The sequence below is a fragment of the Lutra lutra genome, chromosome 16 (assembly GCF_902655055.1).
Source record: "Lutra lutra chromosome 16, mLutLut1.2, whole genome shotgun sequence".
In the NCBI taxonomy this organism is placed as follows: Eukaryota; Metazoa; Chordata; class Mammalia; order Carnivora; family Mustelidae; genus Lutra; species Lutra lutra.
In genome coordinates, this window is record NC_062293.1 from 48,474,037 (window position 1) to 48,493,687 (window position 19,651).

The 19,651-nt window shown below is 42.2% G+C and overlaps 1 protein-coding gene across 3 annotated transcripts in view; it reads right to left on the reverse strand.

Moving 5' to 3' along the window:
- DHRS7B (dehydrogenase/reductase 7B) overlaps positions 1–19,651 on the reverse strand; it is a 59,363-nt gene that overhangs the window by 20,054 nt on the left and 19,658 nt on the right. The window contains exons 1-2 of one of the 3 annotated variants that reach the window (XM_047706866.1): positions 4,942–5,195; positions 2,646–2,788 (exon numbers count right to left, since the gene is read on the reverse strand). The exons of 1 other annotated variant lie outside the window; for it this stretch is intronic. In XM_047706866.1, coding sequence (XP_047562822.1) covers positions 2,646–2,767 — 122 coding nt within the window. In that variant the 5' untranslated portion in view covers positions 2,768–2,788; positions 4,942–5,195. Of the gene's footprint in view, positions 1–2,645; positions 2,789–4,941; positions 5,196–19,651 lie in introns of those variants that run through there. One more of the 3 variants, XM_047706868.1, reaches the window with a different exon arrangement.

Genomic DNA, 19,651 nt, shown 5'->3' on the forward strand with positions numbered 1-19,651 from the left:
TGGCCCATAAATGTCCTCCTGGCCAAAGGCCTCACAGACACCCAGAGGGAATTCTGTGCAGCACGGAGCTGCCCTCTGCCCCAGACTCAGGCTGGGAGGCGGGGTCCCCTGCCATGCACTGTGGCGTGTTCTCACTTAGCATTCGCAGGGGAGCCACAGTCAGCCAGGTGAAGTCAGGGCACAGGAACATCTGTGCAACAGCGGCGGTCAATTCCTAGGATCCGTCCCTTCCACAACTGCCCAAATCTCCTGACTCCTCCAAGCTTCCCTGATTTCTTGTCACTCACCCATGCCCCTGTGCCTGGAGCAAGCTTGGAGAGGAGGGAGACCCAGGATGAAAGGAAGGTCAAGGATGAGCCAGTGACGAACAACACCTGTCTGCCACTTTGGAAGAAATGCCCTGTAAGGCTATCTGACAAGTGGGCTGAGTCTATTACACAAAAGGCCCACCACCCACAGTCCTCCTCCAGGACTAGGATATTATAAGCAAAGTAATCCTGTTCAGGAAGGAAGAGGCTGGAAACCAAGGGTAGAGCTGCAAACCAGCCTAAAGCTTTCAATTCCTCATCAAATTGGGAGTAACTACGTAAAACCCTCAGTCACCTGCTGAATGTCCCATGTCCTCAACTCCATATATTTAAAAAAAAATTTCTGCTTCCATTTCCAAGACAACATCAACTCTGTGAGCACCATGGAGCCAGGAATCCACTGAAGCCCAACACAGATCTGCTTACATGCTGAGCTGCTTTGACCATGAACCTCAGCATCGGGTGAGCTATCCTGATCTAGGTTAAACTGCTTGACTGCAAAAGGGTTCTGCTCGCATTTGAACTGCCAACTCAACGAGTTCAGTATTTAGTTTGGTTTTTCATCTGCCTTTCTAAATATATCCAATTTCTTGGTCACCATAAATAATTAACATTCTTACACAAACATCTGTAAAAATGACTGCTTCCCATCAAGCTCCACTTAATCCACTTCTGAAAAGTCCCCAGCGACTGTCTGCTAAGTGGTTACATTTCCTTCTCACCCTCCATTGTGCCAAGCCTCCATCGGATGAACCGGCAATTAAAGTGGCCTGTCAAGTGCCAAGCTCTTTACCGGGTACCACTGGCGCCACCCTGCCCACAGCAGGAAGCTGAGGCTGAGTCCCAGGGGAAATGCTAGAGCCCAGGAATCCTTTGTCTGGCACCTAGAGGGACTGAGAACGGTGTAGAGCAGGGACCGGCACCTCTGCAAGTTCTGTGGGTCTGCAGGTACTGCCTGGGGGCCTTCACAGGTCAGCCCCTGAAGACCACAGGGTGTAGGAGTACTTCCTGGGGGGGAGGGGTGAATTCTGGGGGGCAAGAATGATTACCAGGTTTGTTAGTGCAGCTTTACCGGAAAATTACAGCAATTGGCAGAAAACACAGGTAGGCTCCAAGGTAATCATAGCTCAGAACTTTCATGTAATGAACTTGGGGGTAGGGAGCTTTCGACCCAGCAGGATGGCTGTCTAGGAAGAGCTCTATCCCACCGCCATCCCGGATCCCTACCAGGCAGGTCCCAAGGCGGACCACCCTGCTTCACCCAGAATTACATGGGTCCTGGCCAGTGCCCAAGGTGACCAGGGAGTTGAAGAAGGGACTCATGAAGAGACAACAGGCCTCAGCCCCTTGGTGGAGATGCAGAGCTCCATTAGGTCAGCTGGGTGGAAATAGCTCTGCACATTCCTCCATAGGCTTCTGAAGACCAGAGCCTTGTGGAGCCTGCCTGGCTCCTTCAACCTGGGGCTGAACCAGAAGTCCACCGAAGGCTACAGGGGTGTCATGTACCAATATGCAGCCTGTTGCTCCTCAAAATTCAGAGGTTGCAGAGGCCACGTGGAAAACACTAACTGCAGCAAAGTGACAGCAGTGCAGGGCTTACAAGGATGACCCCTCGAGCCAGCCTGGCTGGATTCACATCCTGGCTCAGCTACTTACTTACCAGCCTGGGTAAAGGACCTCCCCACTCCAGGCCTCAATCTCCCCATCTGTAAAATGAGGGTATCTGAGTGTCCACCTCACAGGTCTATTATGAGGTTAGCTGAATTAATACGTGGAAATGTGTGCGAGCCCCTAGAAAAGTGTAAGTGCTCAGTAAATGCAGTTGCCATTGGCATCATCATGACCCAGAAATAACTAAAAGCTCCTAGGCCAGGAATTAGTTTCATGGCAGTCAGATTTCCAAGGCTGTCTGGAAGAGTCCCCGGTTTATGAAAACTGGTTTCTTCAAAATGAAGGAAAGTCATTAAACATAGAGCTTGCTGGAGTTTAAATTTTATACCTTCATAAACCCTTTGGTTCAATGCCATTAACGTATAGGAAAAAAGAAACCCCGACTTTATCAGAAGAAGTCAGGATCCCATATGCCGAGGTGCATATCAAAAATGTGGCCACCCTAACAGGCACCGAGGCCAGCACAGCCAAGAGAACAGACAAGTGCCCAAGTGTCCCTTGCTCCCCTTTTTTCACACCCAGGGAGAAGCAGGATGAAAACAAACCGGAGGTTGCCTCCCACCCCGTGAAGACGGCGATAGCTGCCAACAAGCTGCATTTCCATGCACCTTTTTACAACCCAAGCCAGCAATCCAGGACACGAAGAAAAGAGAGAGAACTACACACCGTCTTGTACACTTCTGGGATTCCTTGAGCACCTGACACAACATCGCATGCCAGCCTTGGTCTCCTGGCCCTGGGGACCACTTTGTCTGAGGCAAATATGGCAACAGGTTAATGGGATCCATCCTCGGCCCACGGGCCGGCTTCTGTGGGGAGAGTGCACATCTGCATTCAGTCTGACAAGTCATTTAACAGAATCAGAATGCAAAGTAAATTAGAAATCAGCACCAGCTGTGCCCAGCTAACTCAGGAGGATGACGGTGGGAAAAGACATTCCAGAGCAAGCCATTTATTTGAGAGCATTACGCTCAGTATCAGGGTAGGTAGGTATTCAGGTCACTTTCCTGACCAGGTGAAGCTGGTCATACAGACAAATCCCAACTTTCTGGGAGTTTCTCAAAATTCTTAAAGACCTTCCCCCTCACTCCACTCTGCAGTGCACAGGGCCATACTGCAGTGCACGGGGCCATACTGCCAGGCCCCCGGACTGCCAGGACTCTCTGGTCTCTGAATGCTGGCTGGGCCAACTCCTCCGTGTTTCACCATCGGCAGTGAGGATGGCCAAGAGAGCAAGACACGGAGGTAACTCGGCCCACCCACCTTGCTGTGGTGTCTGGGGGCATTCTCCAAGCAGAGGCGCAGCTTCTAAGTGGAAGGAAGGAACTGTGTCCTGACTGGCCCCATTTCCAGAGTAGGAAATACAACTCCTATGTAAAACAAGGTTAGAGGGGGTCAGTTTTCTTTGAAGCTGTCATAGAAGAACTTTAATATGTTTACAAATTTTGCATTTTATACCAAAATGCTTAACTGCTAGTTTCAGATAGAACTGGGAAGGCAAGACTGACGGTATAAAAAGAGAGTGGGAAAAAAATCTATCCCACGATTTCCAGCACTTGGAGATCAGCTCATACATAAAAGGGACAGCCCAGCATCACTGTGAGCTACAATAGAAAGTAGGACAAGTCACAGAGAGAGAGTGAGGTCAGAAAAGGAAGAAGGTGAGATAGCCCCCCTCAAACAGAAACCACAGATCACACAAGGTTCAGAAGTGCGAGTGCATGGCCTAACAGAAAAGGAGGCGCTCACAATCCTGTCTACTCTCTTAATTGACAGGGAAGTGACCTGAAGCAGACCTTATGCTAATAAGGCACATCAGCTGGCGTGAAGAAGTTAGACAGTTCGGGCATTCACACGCTAGGCTGATCTGCTTGTATTTTCATATCCCACAGACTACAGAGCTCTAGACCTAAGTTAAAAGACGGTAAATGGTAGAAAAGTCCTTTCATGGGTGAGTGTTACTTGGGCCTGGACAGCCAGAAAGTTCACGGTTGTCACTATGACTTTGAAATTCAGCTGTTCCCTTATTCCGCTGAGAAGTTCTTCAAAGGGGCTTCTGGAACCTCAAACTGGAAACAAGACTCTCTCTAAGAACTCAACTCTGAGCAGAAATGTCACTTTAATGTTATTTCATTCCTCATCCTTTAGCCAAAATTCTACACTGCATTTCACATATGGAATCTGTTCCTAAGATTCCTTTCTTCTCTCAACCAGTTATAAAAAATAAAGTAAACGGAACCATCCATAAAAACAGGTTGTTGGGGGACGCCTGGGTGGCTCAGTGGGTTAAAGCCTCTGCCTTCAGCTCAGGTCATGATCCCGGGGTCCTGGGATCGAGTCCCGCACTGGACTCTCTGCTCAGCAGGGAGCCTGCTTCCCTTCCTGTCTCTGCCTGCCTCTCTGACTACTTGTGATCTCTGTCTGTCAAATAAATAAATCTTTAAAAAGAAAAAAAAAAAAAACAGGTTATTGGGAAGCTACTCAGAACCACACACAGAAATTAAATTATTAACAGCCACATCCAAAAATCAACAGAGGGTATCTGAAAGCCCTTCACAGTTAAAGAATAAAAATGATTTCAGGTCTGAAAGAAGGATGAGTCATGAAATAATCTGTCATGTTATGCACAAGAAAATCAGGCTAAAGGGCAGAGAGGAGTTCCAACTGGGAGGCAGGTCGCTGAAATCACGCAGCACGGAGTGGCTTAGTATCACCCAAAGCAGTTAGGATTCCGTTCTCACAAACCTACACCGCTCTTATATTTCCTAACTGACGACCAGCATTAAACAGCTGGTCTGTTAAAGGTGACATAAGCTATGGGTCATGCTATGACCCATATCTGAAAATACTCATCTATTTTCAGAAAGTAAAAGCAGAATGAAGCTGCTCTTCTTTGGTCTCAAGCGTATGAGAAGCAGCAGCTAAGGCGGTCTCTGACTGGAAAGAAAGAACAATGTCCTACCTCAGATGCCAGCTACTTTGCCAGTGGCGGGTCCCAGTGCCAGCGTCTTCTCTGGTCCCTTGACCTGGGGCAGAGTGACTAAGACTAGAGGCCAGAGGACACCTTCAGGTCAGCAAGCCCTCCCTGGAGCGCCGGAACAAGCCAGCGACGAGTGGCCTGGAGGGTGTATTTTGGGATGCCAACCTCAGGGCCCCCAGTTTAAAGGAACGCAGGCTGGCAGCAGTAAAGCTACACCAAAAGGAAGGCCCGAGACAATTTCAGACCCGGCTCCTGAGCGTCCACTCCTGGGAAGAGGAACCACGCAGAAGCAAGCCCCGCTCTCCAGTGAGACGCTGAGAACACACTGCCAGAGCCCCAGCCAGGGAGGGCGGGAAGAGAGGTGCCAGCACAGCTCCAGACCCTGCCGTGCAGGCGTCCTACACAGGAGCGGGGCCCCACAGCCAGAGCCTTAGATCTGCTTCTAAAGACAGCGCTCACAATGTCTACCTAGCACCCTGCCACAGAAAACCAATTTTCGTGTCTAACGTGCTTTATAAAATCAATTAAGTATCACTGGAGGATGAAGGGGTGATTTCACCCTCCTTCCTAGAAAACGCACAAGAGGCCTTGACAGAAACCAGACAGTACACCCACTGTGGGAGTCAAACAGAAAAACACCAAGGTGGCACTCGGGGGGCTGGGTTCAAGTCCACCATGTCATGTACTTGCTGTATGACATGGGCAAATGTATTTGTCATCTGTAAGTACGTATCCTGATTTGAAAAATGCGGATGATTATTCCAATAAGAAGACACATAAGAAACACCTCGTACATGTTAACGTCCTACACAAACGTGCTCCTGCCTCCTAAACTCACGGAGGAAAGGCAGTCCCCACAGAGGAGCTGGGGCAGGAACTCAACATGGCAGCCAGGCAGGTGGCATTAAGGGTAGTCATGTTTAAGTACATTTGGTAAAAAGAGCGAAGGTATGACTTTATATCCACACCTCATATAGCAAGTACCATCTAGTACCAGATTCAGCTAAGACTGGGATGTAGGGTGATGAATAAAGTAGACACAGTTTCTGACCTCATGGACTTCACAGCCTAGATGAGGAGACTGACAATAAACAAAGAAACACAAAAATTAAATTATTAGAGTTGTGATAATGAAAGAAACAATCATTGTAAAACCACATAGTGGTGGCCTGTGTAAAGGACAAGCCTCGCCTGAAGCTTTAATTCAAAGTCAAAACAATTCAAACCACTATGCTGGCCACACAACACACAACCTGGCCCAGAGCAGCTGCTTGTTTCTGACTCCCGAGTTTTAGATTATCACCTTACAAAATTACAAATAATAGTGAATATGACAGACAAGGTGCCCATGTAAATATAAAGTCAGGAATCTGGTGTGTTTATAATTTTTTTAAGATTAATTTATTTTATATATAGAGAGAGACAGACAGAAAGCATGAGCAGGAGGGACAGAGAAAGAGGGAGAGAATCCCAAGCAGACTCCACACTGAGCACAGAGCCTAAAGTAGGGCTCGATCTCACCACCCTGGGATCACAATCCGAGTTGATACCAAGAGTCAGACACTACAACTGCGCCACCCAGGTACTCCAAGAATCCAGTGTGTTTAAAAGGACCTGGTTGGGCCCACGCCCGAGTATCTACTAGGAACTGTGCATGGATATCAGCTTCAGAAATAAGAAGAAAACACAGTAAACAATACTGTACTAAAACTTGGGCACAATTATCACTATATCTGCTATAGTATAAATTCATTCCACAAACATTTACTGAGCACCTACTGTGTGTCCACTTTTCCAGGCTCTGTGATACAATGAGCATAAGCAAAGTAAATTGTTATCCTCTTGAAGATGACATATCAATGGGAAAGACAAACAATAAAAACATAAGCAAATAAAATGTACACTGAAAGGATTCTAAGATAATGGTGGAATGTGAAGCACCAGGAATCCATCTCCCCACCTACTCAATGACTGCACCAGCAGAATCTGTCAAGTGGAACCATGTATTTTAGAACTCTAGAGTCTACTGAAGGCTTGCAAGTTCCCTGCTAAGGCCTAGCTGGCAAGCTGTAGTTAATTTCAGTCAATTTCGGCTGCAAACACAATAGCAGCTACACAACCTCCACCCCAGGAGCAGGGCTGGCAGCTGTGCACCAGGTTCTGGAGCAACTTGAATAAGGATGGGCAAAAAAGACTCTGTCCTCTAAATATCAGGGATTTGTGCCTGAATGTGGGTTGCTGCTTCCAATCAGAGAGGTGCAGACAGAGGTGGACAGCCAGTATGGCTGCACCTCCCTCCATAGTAACAAGCCTCTCCACCTCCGGAGGAGGGGGCTGCCAGAGAACTTACAGGGCCAGCAGCAATTTATCCTCCCTTCATTTTCCTCCTTTCCTCTTTTTAGGAGTCAGTAATTGAAGAGTAGGACATTCAAAAGCAATTGAATACATGGGGAAAATTAGAAAGTGACCATGAATGTCCAGGAAAAGGCACATGCTCAGAAAAGACCTAGAAGACCTTAGGTTCATAGATCAGACTGATCCTAGGCACAAAGACGGCCCACAAAAATAAATGTGCCAATTAATTAATTATAAAAAAAGAAAACACTAGGGACTGGAGAAAATCTGATTCCAGAGTTACCACATTATTAGATTAAAATGTCCAGTTTTCAACAAAAAATTCAAAAGGCATACAAAGAAATAGGGAACTATGGCCCATTCAAAGAAACTGTCCCAGTGAAAGACTATAGATTAACCTGGTGAAGATATTAAAACTATCTCAAGCTGCTCAAAGAACTAAAGACAGACCTAGAGAAAATCAAGCAAATAATGTATAAACAGAATGGAAATATCAATAATGAGGCAGAAAACCTAAAAAGAGAGCAAAAGAAAACACTGGACTTGAAAAGAATGACAGAAATGACAAATTCATTAGGGCAATTCAAAGGCAGATGGAGCACAAAGCTGATAGAATCAGCAAACTTGAAGACAGGGCAATGGAAAGTATTAAATCTAAGAAATGAGGGGGAAAGACTGTATGAAAGTGAGCAGAATATATATATATATATTTTTTTTTTTTTGACAGAGAGAGATCACAAGTAGGCAGAGAGGCAGGCAGAGAGAGGGGAAGGGAAGCAGGCTTCCTGCTGAGCAGAGAGCCCGACGAGGGACTAGATTCCAGGACCCTGAGATCATGACCCAAGCCGAAGGCAGCGGCTTAACCCACTGAGCCACCCAGGCGCCCCATGTGAGCAGAATATTAAGGTACCCACAAGACACATCAAGCTGACCAGCATATATATTGTAGAAGCTTCAAAAACAGGAGAGAGAGGGGCAGAGAGAATATTGAAGAATTAGTGGCTGAACTCTTCCCACCTTTGCTGAAAGACAGGACTATAAACACCCCAAAAACTCAAAGAACTCCAGGTAACATGAACTCAAAGAGATCCATACCAAGACATATTATAATCAAACTTTCTAAAGGCAAAGACAGAGAACCTTGAATGCTAGAACAGTGACTTGTCACACACAAGAGATCCTCAATAAGATGATCAACACATTGCTCATCACACAGAAGGCAGTGGGCAATATATTCAATATATTCAAAGTGCTAAAAGAAAAATCTGTCAACCAAAAATCCTGCATCTGGCAAAGTTGTCCTTCAAAAGTGAGGGGAAAATTAAGCCATTCCCAGATAAACAAAAGCTGAGATAGTTTATCACTACATCTGCCTACATTGTCACAGGAGTCCTATAAGGTGAAATGAAAAGACACTAGACAGCACTTCAAAACCATGTGGATGGGACGCCTGGGTGGCTCAGTTGGTTGGACGGCTGCCTTCGGCTCAGGTCATGATCCTGGAGTCCCGGGATCGAGTCCCGCATCGGGCTCCCGGCTCCGCAGGGAGTCCGCTTCTCTCTCTGACCTTCTCCTCGCTCATGCTCTCTCTCACTGTCTCTCTCTCAAATAAATAAATAAATAAAATCTTTAAAAAAAAAATGTGGAAAAATAAAGATTTCAGTAAAGGTAAATATATGCAAAAATATAAATATTAGAATAATTATAATAGCTCATAACTCCACTTTCTGTTTTCTACATGATTTAAAAGATTAATACATTATTTATTTATTTAATTTTATTTATTTATTTGACAGAGAGAGATATCACAAGCAGGCAGAGAGGCAGTGGGGAGCAGGCTCCCTGCTGAGCACAGAGCCCGACATGGGGCTCAATCCCAGGACCCTGAGATCATGACCCAAGCCAAAGGCAGAGGCCCAACCCACTAAGCCACCCAGGTGCCCCGACTAATACATTTTTTAAAAACAATTTTTAGTTTAAAAGCTACTATTATTGAAACTTTGGTCTGTAACTCCAAATCTTGTTTCCTATAAAAATTTTTTTTAACTTTATTTATTTATTTGAGAGCATGAGCACACAAGTGGGGTGGGAGGGGCAGAGGGAGAAGCAGGCTCCCCACTGAGCAGGGAGCCCAACATGGGGCTCAATCCCAGGACCCTGAGATCAGGACCTGAGCCGGAGGCAGATGCTTAACCAACTAAGCCACCCAGGCACCCCATTTCCTATATAATTTAGGAGGCTAATGCATTTAAAATTATTACTACTTTAGTCTTTGGGGCACACAATGTATAAAGATATAATTTTGTGACATCAACAACAAAAGGGATGGAGAGAGAGCTGTAAAAGGAGAATTTCTGTTTGTTATTGAAGTTAAGCTGGTATAAAGTCAAATTCCAATGTTACAACATTAGGATGTTACACTTAATCCTGATGGTAGCCACAAAGAAAATAACTATAGAACAAACACAAAAGGAGATGAAAAAAGAATCAAAACATTTCACTGCAAAAAAAATCCACTAAATATAAAAGAAGACAATAATAAAGGAAATGAGGGGGGAAAAGCAGAGAACAAACTGTGCAACTGTAGAAGTAAGTCCTTCCTTACCTGTAATTACATGTAAATAGATTAAACTCTGCAAAGGACAGAATTTGGCAGAACAGATAAAATCACATGATTCAACTATATGCTACCTACAAAAGACTAACTTGAGATCCAAAGACACAAAGAAGTTGAAAGTGAAAGGATAGAAAAAGATACTCCACACAAACATTAAGAGAGCAGGGGTAGCTACACTAGTGTCATATAAAAATGGACTTTAAATATATGAAGTAGGGGCGCCTGGGTGGCTCAGTGGGTTAAGCCACTGCCTTTGGCTCAGGTCATGATCTCAGAGTCCTGGGATTGAGCCCCGCATCGGGCTCTCTGCTCAGCGGGGAGCCTGCTTCCTCCTCTCTCTCTCTCTGCCTGCCTCTCTGCCTGCTTGTGATCTCTCTGTCAAATAAATAAAAATAAAATCTTTAAAAAATAAATAAATAAATAAATAAATAAATAAATAAATAAATAAAGTAAAACCTTTGAAGGTATATGAAGGTACAACAGTCCTATAAGAGTACTTGGAGGGTGCCTGGGTGGCTGTCAGTTGAGCATTTGCCTTCAGCTCAGGTCATGATCCAGGGGTCCTGGGATCGAGGCCCTCCTCCCTCTCCCTCTGTCTGCCACTCTGCCTGCTTGTGTTCTCTCCCTGTGTCAAATAAATAAATAAAATCTAAAAAATAAATAAAAGAGTAGTTGGGGACTTCAATATCCCACTTATAATGATAGAAAGAACAATCAAAATAAGGAAATAAAGGCCTTAACACAATAAACCAACTAGGTCTAACAGGCATATAAAACACTATCCAACAACTACAGCATATACATTGTTCTCAAGTACACATGGGACAATTTCCGGGATATACATATGTTAGGGCACAAATTCTCAAATTAGTCTCAATATTTAAAAGACAGATATCAGGGCACCTGGATGGCTTAGTCGATTAAGTGTCTGCCTTCAGCTCAGGTCATTATCCCAGCATCCTGGGATCAAGTCCTGCATCGCTGCTTCTCCCTCTCCCACTCCCCACTTGTGCCTTCTCTCTCTCTCTCTAGCAAATAAATAAATAAAATCTTTAAAAAAAAAAAAAAGATATCATAAAAAGTATCTTTTTTAAAAAAGATTTTATTTATTTGACAGAGAGAGACCACAAGTAAGAGGAGAAGCAGACAGAGGGGCTGGGGGAAGCAGGCTCCCTGCTGAGCAAAGAGCCTGATGCAGGGCTCAATCCCAGGACCCCAAGATCATGACCTGAGCTGGCCCAACCAGAGGCCCAACCCACTGAGCCACACAGGCACCCCAAAGTATCTTCTGTGACCACAACAAGGTAAAGCTGAAAATCAGTAACAAGAGATAACAGAAAATACTTAAGAAATAAATGAAAACAAAAATATACCAAACTTATGATATACAACAAAAAGAGTGCTAAGGAGGAAATTCATAGCTATAAATATGTACATTATAAAACAAGAAAGATCTCAATGACCTAAGTCCACAATTTAAAACAAAACAAAACTAGGAAAAGAACTAAAGACAAAGCTAGTAGAAGAAAGGAAATAACAAAGATTAGAACACAAGGATGTCTGGGTGGCTCAGATGGTTAAACACCTGCCTTTAGCTCAGATCATGATCCCAGGGTACTGGGATCAAGTCCCACATGGGGCTCCTTGATTGACAGGGAGCCTGCTTCTCCCTCTACCTGCTGCTCCCTCCACTTGTGCATGCTCGCTCGCTCTCTCTGGCAAATAAATAAAATCTGTGGGCCGCCTAGGTGGCTCAGTGGGTTAAAGCCTCTGCCTTTGACTCAGGTCATGATCCCAGGGTCCTGGAATCAAGCCCTGCATCGGGCTCTCCACTCAGCGGGGAACCTGCTTCCCTTACTCTCTCTCTCTGCCTACCTCTCTGCCTACTTGTGATCTCTGCCTGTCAAATAAATTAAAAAGCATAAATAAAAATAAAAGATTAGAGCAGAGATAAACGAAACAGAATAGAAAATAGAAATCAATGAAACCAAAAGTTATGCTTTCAAAAGGTCAACAAAATTGATAAACCTTTAGCTAAATGGACTTAAAAAGAGAGAAAAAGAAAAGAGTCAAATTACTAAAATCAGAAAAGAGAGTGAGGACATTACTACTGATTCTACAGATATAAAAAGGACTACGAGAGTACTTATGAACATTATACACCAACAAACTGGATAACTCAGATGACAGGGACACATTCTTAGAAATCCAAAACCTACCAAAACTTAATCACTAAGAAACAGAACATCTGAATAGGCCAATAACTATTAAAGAGACGGAATCTATAATTTAAAAAAATGTCAACAAAGAAAAATCCTGGGGGCGCTTGGGTGGCTCAGTCAGTTAAGCATCCAACTTTTGATTTTGGCTCATGATCTCAGGTCATGAAATTGAGCCCCATGTCAGGTTCCACGTTCAGTGTGGAGCCTCTTTAAGATTCTCTCTCTCTCCCTTCACTCTTCCCTGCTGCTTGCATATGCCCTCTCTCTCTAAGAAAAGAAAAAGAAAAAGAAAAAAGTCTCAAATCCAGTGGCCTTACTGGTGAATCCAACCAAACATTTAAAGGAGAACTAATATAACTCCTTCTTAAACTTTCCTAAAAAATTAAAGAAAATACTTCCTAACTCATTCAATGAGATCACCACTACCCTGATACCTAGAAAAAAACACTACAAAGAAAAAAAGAAAACTACAGCCCAGCATCCCCTTTGAAAACGGATGCAAAAATCCTCAACAAAATATTAACAAACTGAACTCAGCAGCATATTTAAAAAGTTTATACATCATGATCAAATGGGATATATCCCTGAAATGTAAGAATGGTTCAACATATGAAAATTGATCAATGTAATATGCCACACCAACTAGAGGAATACAACCACATGACCATCTCAACTGACGCAACAAAAAGCACCTGACAAAAATCTAACACCCTTTCATGATAAATACACTCAACAAAACAGGAACAGAAGGAAACTACCTCATATTAATAAACACTATATATGAAAACCCCACAGTAAACATCATATTCAATGGTAAAAGACTATGAAAGCTTTTCCTCTAGGATCAAGAACAAAGCATGGATACCCACTTCACTACAAAGTACTGGAATGAGGCAAGAAACAAAAGGCATCTAAATTGGAAAGGAGGAAGTAAAATTATCTCCATTTGTAGATGATATGATCTTATACATAGGAAACCCTAAAGACTACACAAAAAGGTATGAGAATAAATAAATACAGCGAAGTAGCAAAATACAAAGTTCACATACAAAAGTCAGTTGGTATTTCTATGTACAAACAATGACTAATCTGAGAAGGAAATTACAAAAACAACTCCACTTACAATATAGCTGAAAAAATTAAATACTTAATAACTTAACCGAGGAGGTAAAGACTTGTAAAATGACAACTACGAAATAGTCCTAAAGGAAATTAAATAAGATACAAGTAAATGGAAACACATCCCACATTCATGGAGTGGAACACTAAATATTATAAAATGTCAATAATACCCAAAGTGCTCTACAGAGTCAATGCAATCCCTATCAAAATCCCAGAGACATTCTGTAAAAACAGAAAAACTCATCCTAAAATTCATATAGGATGTCAAATGTCTCCAAGGAGTCAAAACAATCTTGAAAAGAACAAAAGTGGAAGACTCTTATTTCCCGATTTTGAAACTTACTACAAAGCTACAGTAATTGGGGTGCCTGGGTGGCTCGGTCGTTAAGTGTCTGCTTTCAGCTCAGATCATGATCCTGGGTTCCTAGGATCAAGCCCCACATTGGGCTCCCTGCTCCATGGGAAGCCTGCTTCTCCCTCTCTCACTCCCCCAGTTTGTGTTCCCTCTCTTTCGCACTGTCAGATAAATAAATAAAATCTTAAAAATAAATTAATTAATAAAATCTTTAAATACAGATGGTAAACTTTATTGTATTTTATCACAAAGAAAAAAATAAGTATGTCATCCACAAAGGATTAAACACTAAATGCTGCCCAATTTCAAGTAGGCTCGTGGTTGAAATCAGATTATCTTTAATTCTAAGAAATGACTGTCTTAATTTCCTCATGGATTTAGATAAATCATCTGTCCCTGTCCACTGTCTTAGACAATCTCCCTTACTGTAATTCATTTAGGATGATGCTTCGTCCTGAATTCCAAGTTATTTTTAGAATTGAAAAACATTATTGTGAAATTTGACTAGGAAATGCCCTTACTCTGAAGCAGTTTTTACAATGCTTCTACTTAAAACTTGTAGTGCACTGACTTTTATGCTAGAAAACATAAAGGAAGGAATTTCACAAACAGAAAGGGCAAAAGGAGAAAAAAAGCATAATAACCTGAGAGGGGTTTTCCATAGCCGACTTCTAAGCTTTCATTTAAAAATAACCTAGTGAGTGCCTGATCACTTTATTTTCAGCATCCTAGCAAACTGCTCCCTGAGAAATAGCTATGTCTCCTCAGGACAGGCCCATGGTAGGAGTCAATAAACTTTATTTCAACCACTCCTTGATTTCCCACTCTTCCCCAAACATATTTTTCTCTCTGAGCCTTCTCTCGGAGCTCTTCTCTCTGAGCCTCTTCAGGCTTTAAAAATATATATTTGGCAAATTCCAGAATCTATATTAAAAGAAAAAACACCTGCAATTGAAAACACCTTTTATACATTCACTGTATTTGCTCTGAGTGTGTAACAGTATAAGGGCTACCTTTTAAACTGCATTAAAATATACACTGTTACATAATGAAGCTTTCTTTTTTTCCCCTGGTGATATAAAATAAAGCTTATAAAATATAAGTGATATAAAATAAGCTTAGCCACAGAATGAAATAAAAGCAAACAAATTTTAAAGCCAATTTTAGGAGCCAAGAAATAAAAGATTTGTCTCTTTCCTTCCATGGCAAAATGCTGATGGTTGTTGAGGTTGAGTACAGGGTATATGGGAGTTCACTGTACTATTCTAGTTTTGTGTATCTTTGAGCATTTCCATAACTTCTACTTCACTCTCAACTTTGCTAAAGTGAACAATTAGCTACACTGGAAGTACCAACTTTGCAAAATAAAATTAGCTAAGAAATACCCCAAGTAGAACACAATAGGGGACAAACTGACCAATGTTAAGTGCCATCTATCTGGGGCAGCATGGCAGGTAGGGTCTTGATTTGGACCTTTCCTGGGACTTGAGACCAGGTGACTACAGAGTAAGTCACCAGACTTTTCCAGGCTTCCCCCTCCTGCTGTATTTTCCAAACGACCTTGCTCCAAGCTACATTACTCATCCTCTCCTAATCCCTATCTACATTATAAGCACCTGTTGAAATCCAGCTCCAGGGCCCCACCCAGTAAAGACCTTTGACATCAGTAATACCAGAAAAGGTGGACCTGGGTGGGAATCTGGACTCTTGATGCCCTCCTCTGATGATTTTAATAGATATTAACGTTAGAAGCCCCTGAAGATCTCCTTAATTGTCTACCAACAGAGATATGCCACTCTGAGGGTAACAAGGGCTATCTGCCAACCTCCATTCACAGGGTTGGGATAACTGCCTTTTTTCTAGATTCCATCAACAGAAGCCCAGAAGAGGCTCCCAGCAAGGCCCTCCACCCCCACTCCCACCACAATAACCAACCCTGCCACCCCCATATGCCTGGAACCACTGGGACCAATCTCATCATAATTTTTATAGATGTTTACATCAGTCACCAGAGGAAGTCCAGGTCTCTTGAGACATCCCCAGGCTTCCAAACTGTTCTGTGCACTCCCTTGTCTGACCCCACCTCCCACCCTTCCCCATATTAACCCGTGGTCCTCTTGGTCAGTCATCATCGAAATCACTTGCATCTTAACTCACATCTTCTACTCTGGACAGCCCCTTCACCATCCTGTTCCAACAATGTCTGGCTCCTCCTGAGGACAGACTCCCCTGCAGACCTCTGCAGTGGTGGCTGTCTTCTCCCCCATACCCCTCACAAACTCGCTCGAAGGTATGGTGGGGCCATCTTTGCTCCTCACTATTCCTCCTTTTTTCCCTAAAACTACCCTAAAACTTTTTCCCTACAACTCCCTCTCTCCCTAAAACTGTGCCTCTTCCTTGTCAGACTATGTCACACACTGCCCCTCCTAATAATCACCTGCCTTCCTCTTGGCCACCACCATCCCCCACACTCTGGCATTACTTACAAAAGATTTTTAGCTACTTGCTGTTAACTCTCTCCAGCACATTTCCTGTCACCAGAATTCTTGGAGATTTTACCTACAAATGGGTGCCCCTTCCTGTGCCTTAGTTCTATGACCACTCCTCCACACTACTTCGGCCACTCCCATAGTCAAACAGCAGCCCTATACAATCTTCACATCCAACACCCCATTCTGGCTATTGCCTTCCTGAATTTATTATCACACAGATTACATCTAAACATCTTGTCGACCCAACAGTGTTAATAATGATTACTGCTTTAATATGATCTTATAACTTTTACAAAAATTAAGAGAAAACATATTTACAGTCTATTATAGCTACCCACAAGTTAATCATTTCCAGGGCTCTTTATTTCTACCTGCAGAAACAACTTACAGTCTGCAGTCATTTCCTTTTGGCCTAGAGGATCCCTTAGTATTTCTTGAAAGATAAGTCTGTAATCAATAGATTACCTCATCTTTGTTCACAGGAGACTATATTTTACTTTCATTTTTGAAGGATAGTTTTAGATATAAAATTTAATATAGGATTTGATGTTGACAGTTTTTTCGTTCAATGTTGGAACTCCACTGTTCTGTGACAAGCATTCTTTTTGCAATTATTGTTACACTTTATTTTTTTAGAGCTATTTTAGGTTCACAGCAAAATTGAGCAGAAAGTACGGTTCCCTTATACCCCTTCTTCTCACTGGTGCACAACCTCCCACACTACCACCATCCCCCATCACGATGGTAAATGTTACAACTAATGAACCCACGGTGACACATCATTATCAACCAAAGTCCATAGTTTGCATTAGGTTTACTGTTGGTGCACATTCTATGGGTTTTGAAAAATGTATAATGGCATGTGCCCGCCACTGTAGTATTATATAGAATAGTATTGCTGCCTTAAATATTCTCTGTGCCCACTGATTCATCCGTTCTTTCCCCACCCCAACTCCTGGCAACCACAGATATTTCTACTGTCTCCATAGTTTTGCCTTTTCCAGAATGTTAGATAGTTGGAATCATACAGTATGCAACCTTTTCAGAATGGCTTCTTTCACTTAGTAATATGCATTTAAGGTTCCTCCATGTCTCCTCATGGTTTGATAGCTCATTTCCTCTTCACACTAACATTTTCTTGTATCACAAAAAATGTATGTAATATTCCTGGATGTACCAGTTTATCCCGCTACTGAAGGGCATCTTGGTTGCTTGCAGGTTGCGGTAATTATGAATAAATATGCTAAAAACATCTGTTTGCAGGTTTTGGTGTAGACGTAAGTTTTCAATTTATTTGGGTAAATACAAGAAGTGCAACTCCTGGGTCATACGGTAAGAGTATGTTTAATTTTGTAAGAAACTGCCAAACTGTCTTCCAAAGTGGCTGTGACATTTTGCATTCTTACCAGCAATAAATGAGAGTTCCTGTTGCTACACATCCTTGCCAGCATTTGGTGGTGTCAGTGTTTTGGATGTTGGCCATTCTAATACGTGTGCATTGATATCTCACTGCTGTTTTAATTTGCAATTATCCAGCGACATAAAATGTTGTACATCTTTTTCATGTTTACTTGCCATCTGTGTATCTTCTTTGCTAATGCGTCTGTCAGTCTTTTGCTCCAATTTTCAGCTCTTCATTTTCTTACTATTGAGTTAAAAAAAAACTTTTTTTTAATTGATTTGACAGAGATCACAAGTAGGCAGAGAGAGAGGGAGAAGCAGGCTCCCCGCCAAGCAGAGAGCCCAATGTAGGGTTACGCTGGGATCATGACCTGAGCGGAAGGCAGAGGCTTTAACCCAGTGAGCCACCCAGGGGCCCTATTGAGTCTTAAATTAAGAGTTCTTTGTATACTTTAGATAGCAGTGCTTGATCAGATATGTCTTTTACAAATATTTTCTCCCAATCTGGCTTGTCTTCTCATTTTCTTCACACTGTTTATTCCAGAGCAGAAGTTTTTAATTCTAATGAAGTCTAGGTTATCAAGTATTTCTTTCATGGCTCATGTCTTTGGTGTTACATCTAAAAAGGCCATCAGTATACCCCAGATTATCAAGGTTTTCTCCTACATTATATTCTAGTTTTATAGTGTTGTGTTTTACATCGGTCTGTGATCCAGTCTGAGTTAATTTCTGTAAAGGGTAGAAGATCTGTGTCTAGCTTCATTTTTGTGGGTGTAGGTACGCAGTTGTTCCAGCATCATTGTTGAAAAAAACTCTCTTTGCTCCATTGTATTGCCTTCGCTCCTTTATCAATGCTCCACTGAGTATATAGCTTTGCGGGTCTATTTCTGGGCTCTCTGTTCTGTTCCATTGATCTGTTTGTTCTTTCACCAATTCCGTACTGTTTTGATTAGTATAGGTTTACAGTCTTGAAGTTGCATGGTGTCATCCTCCAACTTCCAAGTCAGCCATTCTGGGTCTTTTGCCTCTCCATATAGATTTTAGAATTAGTTTGTCAATATCCACAAAATAACTTGCTGGGATTTTTATTGAGATTATGTTGAAATCATAGACAAGCTGAGAAATGACATCTTGACAATATAGGGTCATTCTACCTGTGAATATGGAATATCTCACTATTTAGATCTTTTATTTCATATATCAGAGTTTTGAAGCTTTCCTCATACATCTTGCACATATTTTGTTAGACTTAAGTACTTCATTTTTGCGGAGAGGGGACTAACAGAAATGATATTATCTTTAACTTCAAATTCCATTTGTTCATTGCTGGCATATAGGAAAGTGATCTACTTTTATAGATTAAATTTGTATCCTATACTTTAGCTATAATTGCTTATTAATTCCAGGAGTTGTTTTTGTTTGTTTTGTTTTTGCTGATTCTTTGGGTTTTCCATATAGACAATCATGTCATCTGCAAAAAAAAGACAGTTTTATCTTCCTTCCCAAACAGTATACTTTTTACTTCCCTTCCTCATCTTATTGCGTTAGGACTTCCAGTACTATGTTGAAAAGCAGTGATGTGAAGAGCATTGTCTCGTTCCTAATCCCAGTAGGGAAGCTTTGAGCCTCTCACTATTAACTAGATTGATGTTGGCTCTAAGTGTTCTTTGCCATTTGAGGAAGTTCTCTTCTATTACCAGTTTGCTGACAGTTGAGACGTATTTTTTTTTTAAATCATGAATGGGTATTGGATTTTGTCAAATGCTTTTTCAGCATCCATTGATATGTCAAATAATTTTTCTTCTTCAGTATGTTAATGTGATGGGTTATATTAATTGATTTCTGAATGTTCAACCAGTCTTACATGCTGAGATGCATTCCACTTAGTCATGGCGTATAATTCCTTTTTATACAATGCTTGATTCGACTTGGTAATATTTTGTTGAGGATTTCTGCATCTATGTTTGTAAGAGATATTGGTCTGTACTTTTATTTTCTTGTAATCTCTTTGTCCAGTTTTGGTATCAGGGTAATACTGGCCTCACAGAGTTAGGAAGTATTCCCTCTACTTCTGTCTTCTGGAAGAGATTGTAGAGAATTGGCATAATTTCTTAAACGTTTTAGCAGA